At 39.6% G+C, this 7,347-nt stretch overlaps 1 protein-coding gene across 1 annotated transcript; it reads left to right on the top strand.

Moving 5' to 3' along the window:
• Positions 1 to 57: 57 nt before the first annotated feature.
• On the top strand, positions 58 to 7,335 carry haus5 (HAUS augmin-like complex, subunit 5). The gene is made up of 19 exons (XM_080002305.1): positions 58 to 211; positions 302 to 364; positions 694 to 726; positions 1,249 to 1,273; positions 1,403 to 1,535; positions 1,732 to 1,891; positions 2,301 to 2,394; positions 2,572 to 2,663; positions 2,756 to 2,810; positions 2,939 to 3,066; positions 3,320 to 3,401; positions 3,586 to 3,740; positions 5,097 to 5,268; positions 5,468 to 5,548; positions 5,733 to 5,878; positions 6,032 to 6,128; positions 6,392 to 6,530; positions 6,870 to 7,002; positions 7,183 to 7,335. Exons 1-19 carry the CDS (start codon positions 114 to 116, stop codon positions 7,283 to 7,285), a joined length of 1,989 nt encoding a protein of 662 aa, XP_079858431.1. The 5' UTR covers positions 58 to 113; the 3' UTR covers positions 7,286 to 7,335.
• Positions 7,336 to 7,347: the final 12 nt, after the last annotated feature.

Raw genomic sequence — 7,347 nt, forward strand, 5'->3', positions numbered from 1 at the left:
GGGGCTTGTCGGCTGGGAACTCGTACTGCAGCTAACACGTAAACCCTGTTTATTTTGCGGCATCTCAACGTGACGTTGTCAGATTGACACATTGCTCTCCCTCGTCTGTCCAAATGGGAGACGGGAATCTCGTAAAAGATCTGAAGCGGTGGGCAATAAAAGAGTTTAATTTACCCGCGCAAAGTCTCCCGACTGACAGATATTTCAAAACGTGAGTATCAGTTTGTTTCTGTGTTGTCTCAGTGGACTCCTCCTCTTGCCCTCCACAAATGATAACGATTTTTTCTGTTGAACCTTACAGGCTGTGTGTTGGGTCTGGCACATCAATATGGAAATACATGATCCAACACGTGTATCAACAGAGGTGATCCTTACCCGTTGCTCTTGGAATTTCGCTAATTTGTTTTAACTGTTGGGCCTGATTTCTAGCACATCCCTCCTATATGTTATTCACACACAACTTGAGTGATTCGGTACATCTATACATCAGTCTCTGTTATTGATCTCTGTCAGTTAAAGCAAGACACGTATATTTGTAAAGCACAGTTCATACATTAGGGCAATTTAAAGTGATTAAATAAGACATAAAAAATGATCATATAAAATCAAAGAAGAATAAAATCATTGGAAAAATGATTTTTTTTTTGATTGGGCAGCAGAAGCATTGTCTAATCGTGTCTTTTGCTCTTCCAGGAATGTCAGCATCGTGCGCGGGAATCTTCAGTGGTATCCTTTCTATTGTTATCAAGGTTTTGAACTATTAGCGATCATCGTTCATGTTTTTCTGCCCAGTATTTTAACATACTGTGACAATCAAAGTCTTGAATCTTTATATGTTTAACACTATCTTCAGAGATAATATTTTACATTACATTACATTTAGCAGACGCTTTTATCCAAAGCGACTTACAATTATTCAAACACCGACGGACGCAGCCATCAGGAGCAATTAGGGGTTAAGTGTCTTGCTCAAGGACACTACAGCATGCTAGCAGGAGGAGTTTGGGATTACTAGACGACCAGCTCTACCTCCTGAGCTACTACCCCCTCATAATATGTCACTGTCTGTGTAATATACTGTAATATATAATTTGTAAATGTGCGTGTGTATGTGTGTATATGTATGTATATATATATATATATATGTATATGTGTGTATGTATATATACACACACACACACACACACACTGTCAATGCACTGTGTTTTTAAGGGTTTTGGTAATTTTCTTGACTTGGATGACTTCAAGGTACAAAGTGCTACAAGGCAAAGAGGTAAGGTTGCCTTTGTCTTCAATACGCAATGATTTCATTTATTTGATGACCCGTAACACAATTAATTTTTATACACTTTACAAGTCTTTAATACAGTCTTTGTTTCGATCGTCCTGGTTACTTGCGTAGTTGAAGAAGGCTGAGGGCCAAAGTGAGGCTGCTAAACGAAGAGAGCTTCAAGATCAGATAGAGCAGCTCCAAGCTGAAATCGGTGACCTGGACTCTAGGATCGGTGCAACTGAAGAGCAGCTCGCCAATGGAGGTAAGGTTATTATTATCACACTTCACATCAGGATGCGATCAATCAAATAAATTAATTTCTTCTAATAAAAATGAAATTTCCATACCTCTATTCATTCATAATAAGGACAGTGACCATGTTGCCGAATAAGTTTTAGATTAAGTTTTGTATTGTATATTGTCTTCTATATCAAATGTCCCCCCCCCCAATCGAATAGAGCAGTGCATTGGCCGCACATGGGCCCAGGTGGAGGAGAACAATCGCAGAGAGCTGCTTCTCCGTGCTTTCAGGCAACGCTGCTCTATGACTCGCCAGCTTCTCTCAGGCGACACACGCAAGATCAGCGAGCCCTGTCAGGCTCTGGAGCAACTCGCCAGGTCAGAGATAATTGGGGAAAGTAACTGCATACAGTTAAAGGACCAGGACCAGTGGCAAATTGGGTTTTAGACCTAACTTCTCAGCACACAGATCCTACATTACTGTGCCTCAAACAGTTTTTCTGATGATAGCTCGCATTTTTAGATTTTATATTATATGCTATATATTTATATTGTCTCCTTTCTGGGTTTTTGGAATATTCAAACTATATAGTGAGAAACCTTCCTAAAATGATCTCATCCCCCTCACATTTAGGGTGACACATATTTTTGTCCAGATTACTTAATTTTGCTATATTTTGAATTTGTTAATTCCATTTGAAGTTATGAAGTGCCATTACTTTAATAAACATAAAATAGTTCTTTAATGACTCAAAATACCAAGTGATGCACTGTGTGTGAATTGCAGGGAGTCAGAGGTTGAAGTTTTGTTTGAAAATGATTCATCCGACACCAGTGGAAGCAAAGTTAGCCCCAACACTGCAGCAGAACCGCAAGTCCTGGTAAGGGATGATCATGTCCTATGTGTCTAAATTGGTACTAAGCAAGTTATTTGGGTCCTGATATTTAGTGTTTGTCTCTTTAAAGCCGCTTAATTTTAAGTAATCTATTCTCAATATAGAAACAGGTGTTAATACATAATTTTTTTTACACCCACATTTCTTGTTCTGTCCCATCAGCGAGAGGTGAGGGATCTGTGTGAATCCAGGGTTGTCTTCTTCCAGTCTTTACAAGAGAGTGAACTGAAGACTCCCCTCTCTAGGGCCCATCAGTAAGAACCACAGCGAGTGTACTACTTGGCATCAATCATCCATTATTTATTTTTCTGGACATTAATTTGGGTCTTCTCCCTCTCTTCCCAAGTATGACTTGTGAGCAAAGGACTTCAGTTTTTCATTATTGGTTAAGTACTGTGGAGGTTGGTTTCATTGATTCCATGCATGTAACCATAAATTGCAATATCTGTGCTACATAAATGCCACTACTGCAAATGTTATCACTCTATATAATGTGTTTTATTTTTGTTTGTTTTTTTCATATCATAAGGAGCTGCTGTGTGGCTGTCCTCCAAGTCAATTCCTTTCAGCGTTGAAGTGTTTAGCTTCCAGACAACAGAGAGAACTTGAGGAGAAGATAGTCTCTCTGGATGTAACGCATGACGTGACTGCTCTTAGGTATGGCGATCTCTTGAAAAAAATGGAATTGGCTCACTTGTTTTTCAAATGCAAGTTCAACAACACTTCCCAATCAAGCAAGTCGAGGGTACTTATAGATGTATTTTTTTTTTTCTCAAAACCTTAATTTATTTAATTTTTTATTTATTTAGTTCTTTTCATTATTATAGACGCTTCCTTGTCTCCCTGACCACATCATGATGGATCGACAAGTTTGCGTCATTTGAGTATTTATATAGAATGATCATTGCAGGTTCCGCTATGAAAGTAATCAACTACTGGACATTTCAAGAGAAGAGGAGGAGGAGCTGCCGCCTGTTAAGATCTTACTACAGGTGCTCCACATTCCAATCCATTCACTTGGAATTGTGCTTATTCAAACATATAATTGGTAAGAAACAGAGTGCCTTAAGTGTGTGTGTGTGTGTGTGTGTGTGTGTGTGTGTGTGTGTGTGTGTGTGTGTGTGTGTGTGTGTGTGTGTGTGTGTGTGTGTGTGTGTGTGTGTGTGTGTGTCTCAGTCTGCATGGGAGGAGGTGGAGAACAGTTTGATAGAGTTGGCTCAGACTCGTTCCAGGATCCAGCAACTCCAAAGTCACCTACAGTCTTGTAAGATGGAGGCTAACAAGAAGGTGTCTGCCCTTGGGGAGAATCTCCACACTGGCCCCCTCACATGGTAATTACTTAGTTACCTACTTTATCGAGAAGCTTCTGGACTTCTCAACCTTCAAGTTTGTAGACATGGCTCTTAAATCATTCAGTTCCAAACTATTACCAAATATTAAAAGGTATATTGCATGTGGTACATAATATAGAATCTTAAAGAGATGGTTATGGAAAGTCTGCTTGTAGACATGGAAATATGGAAGAGGCCTTTTTTTTTTTTTTTTTTTTTTTTTTTTTTTTTTTTTTCCATATGAAAGGGGGCCTATTTATTTTGCCTTTCAACAAGTGTTTTTGATGTTTTTTGCTTGGAAAAAAACCCCCACTCAGATTATGCATTTAAGACTCCACTAGACTGCTCCACAACGGCTGTTTTTTTGTTGGTAGAGCCACCCTTCTGAGTCCCCTAGTTCTGTGAGCCAATGGGGTTTGAGCACAAGTTCTGGGTTCTGTAAGCCAATGGGGTTTGAGCTTTGCACTGCGTTCTGTTGTATTTACTCAGTAAACTTTCACTGATTTTACCTCATCAGTCCCCCAAAATCTGTTTGTGAACAAATTTAAGGCGATAAACAAACAATACAGTTGCTGAATCTTCAATGATATTAGATCTACAAGGACTCATTTAAAGATTGTTCTGAATTTCGTTGCTGTGCTCCAAGCTCGTGGGGGACACCGCAAGCAGTGATTCTTTGTTTCATGTAAGCATCGGAAAATAAAAACATCTACAATAAAACACTATTTTTATTTAGTTTAGAGAAATGGACAGGACGTCGCAGCCTACAGTCTATCCACCACATTATTATTATTATTATTGTTTGTTTATTTATTTTTAGAAAAACACAATTATTTTTTAAATACTTACATTAACATCATCTGCAGTTTCCTCTCGGATAGTTGGTATTAATTCCTCTTACTTTAAAAAGATTGGTCCTGGTCTCTCCAGCCAACAGAACAGTTCCCATTTTTAGCTCTTAGCTTCGATGCTAGCAGGTCTGGTGGCGCCTGTAGAGGTGGTGTCCCTCAGATGGGGGGGGCAGTTTAGTTCTACCGAAGCCCACCGTGACATATGGTTGGGCTGCCAATGTGAGCTGGATGATTTAGATCATGTTTTCTGACAGGTCACAAAAATGACTTGGGTTGTCTTAATTCACAGTTTGTGTGTGTTAGTATACCCAAATGTATGTGCACAAGCACTAAAGAAGTGAGTTGGTTTTTTTTATAGTGGGTCCCCTTTTAATATTTTTGACCAACAGTTGTTAGTTAATATTGTTGATCCTTTGCTATAATATAATCTGCCAGAAAGTTCAATACGGTCTGGAAGAGACTGATATTAGATTTTCATTTTTATTGTATTTTCTTCTCCTTGCAGTCCCCTCGGATCAGTGTTTCACCTTGAACTTCAGTGTGTGATGCAGGCTGCAGCCAGGGATCATATCCGAGAACAGTGTCTCAATCTTGACAAGCAAGCTCGGAGCCGACAGGAGGCTCTCAGGAACCTCCGCAACCAGTGGCAGAGCATCTTGGACTTCCGACAACTTGTGGTGAGAGGGAGTGGACTGTATTGAACCTACCATAATATTGCCTCTATCTTTTTCGTGTTGTGCTTTAAAAAAAATGTTTACAATGTTTATTTTTTGAAGTTATCAAACCTCAGGAAATTGGCTTTATGTGTTGCATCATGGTTGACTTTATTTTATTTTTTTATGTAAATCTTGTTGATATTTTCTTCTTTCTCCGCAGGATGCCAGGCAGGAGCAGATCAGAGATCTGATTAAAGGAAACTCCACAGCAAAGGCCGAGTTGACTCGCCTGCACGCAGAGGTGTGAATGTAATCAATCTATTGCACCGGAGCATGGTGGACGTATTACAGTTCTAGATCTAGATCTAGAGACAGGCTAGCCTACAAGTTAAATGAAAAATATGTACCGAAAATGTTATAACATTGATGAATCACTATACTGTAACAGTGATGCACACTGATGGTTTGTTTCTGTTTGCCCACAGTTGGGGCTCTTTGTTCAGGACAAATTGCTACCGCAGTTTGGCGAAGTTATTACTGCAGCCAGCAAGTTGCGAAACAACATCTCCCAGGAGGCCAGGCAATTTGGAGTTATCTCAATTGCTGCTCTGGACCGCAGAACTGTTGAAGAGTAAGGGAGCGTTACCTTTGTTTGGGATGCTGAACTCTTAAGCAAGTGTGCTAATCGTTATTAAGGAAAGAGATGTATTTTGACCCTACTTTCTTTTAATAGTTGACCAATTTTTGGTATTGACATGCTTTGTTTTTTTTCTCATTGTCACAGAGGAGAGAGAGTTCCTGTGTCGTCCTTGTCCATCTATCGTCTTCAGTCCTCTTCCTTTCGGAGCTTGTGCCAGAGCTTGTCATTCCCACTGTACAGGGTAAGTGGAACGAACAAAGCTGAGATGCTCTTCAGTGGGTTTTCTCTGAATTCCCATTAGTGATTATAAATCTTTTTATAAAAATAAATTTCCATGACAAGCCATTTCAATGCAACACAAGTACTATTAACCTTATATTTTTCGGATGTTATATCATGTGTATTTTTTGTTCTTCAAGCTGAATTACCCTGGTGGGATTTCGCCACTGCTTTATTATTACACTTCTTGAACTCTATCTCTCTTTTTCTCCAATCCACATCCAGGCTCCGGAGAAGCTGTGCTCCCAGGCACGCTCCCAAGACCTTGAGCTGCGTTTCCTTCGTCAATTGTTGCGCCTCCACAGCACTACTTTGCACAAAGTGCAGAAGCAAAGTGAACTCCTGCATGCAGCTGACCAGAAAGGTAAAATTAAAAAAAAGAAACTGCTTACATCATCCAAAAGGGACAGTAAGTTGTGCTTTTCTTAACCTGGCCAAGATCAATTGTATATGTAATGAAAGCGAAAGTGGAGCATTTTTATTGAGGACCAATCACTCTTTTTGAGCCAGGGACCCACTACAGCAGGTGTATTTGGTGTTTTGTTCTTTTAGCTTCCACATATGCATTACACAGAATTTGCACTTGCCAATTATGTTGAAAATAAGTATTATTAAAAAATGAAGTATAGTATAATTAATATATAAATATAGTTAAAAGTTTCCTAATCAAATGTTATAACATTTGAAATTGTCTGTCTTTCAGCCCTGCTATCTAAAGTCACAGAAGAGGATCAGAAGATCCTGAAGTCTCTAGTCCCAAGAGTCAGAGACCTCAGCTGCCATTGCACACAGGGCCTTTCCTACTGCAACCAAGTCAAAACGGCCATCTCTCACTGGTAAGTCCAGCTAATACATCATACATATACCCCATTTTTGTATTTGTGCATCTTTGACAGTGGATGACAGATTACTCCAAGTGTTGGTTTAACATAGTTTAACAAGTGTCCACATTGTTTTGAATTCACTCTTTACTCAGGAGAAATTGTCTTAGCTGTTCTCTCTGTGTGTACATGTAGGTGGGATCAACCAGCCCAGCACGCCCTACCTGAGCTCACAAGAGGAGGACTGACTTTGCAACAGTGGCTCCAGAGGTGGAAACTTGCTGCCAAGGCCTCATAATGGATTCCACTGTAAAATGTTCTAAAGCAAATATTGCCTACAGGGGGGGGGAGAAAAAAATA

This window comes from Zeus faber (assembly GCF_960531495.2).
Source record: "Zeus faber genome assembly, chromosome: 1".
Classification (NCBI taxonomy): domain Eukaryota; kingdom Metazoa; phylum Chordata; class Actinopteri; order Zeiformes; family Zeidae; genus Zeus; species Zeus faber.

Excerpts from the sequence above, each read along its gene's own strand:
- haus5 (XM_080002305.1), top strand. The coding sequence starts at position 114 with ATGGGAGACGGGAATCTCGTAAAAGATCTGAAGCGGTGGGCAATAAAA. Across the intron at positions 2,664-2,755 it reads CCCCTCTCTAGGGCCCATCA|TATGACTTGTGAGCAAAGGA; the intron begins GTAAGAACCACA and ends TCTCTTCCCAAG. Across the intron at positions 7,003-7,182 it reads AAAACGGCCATCTCTCACTG|GTGGGATCAACCAGCCCAGC; the intron begins GTAAGTCCAGCT and ends GTGTACATGTAG.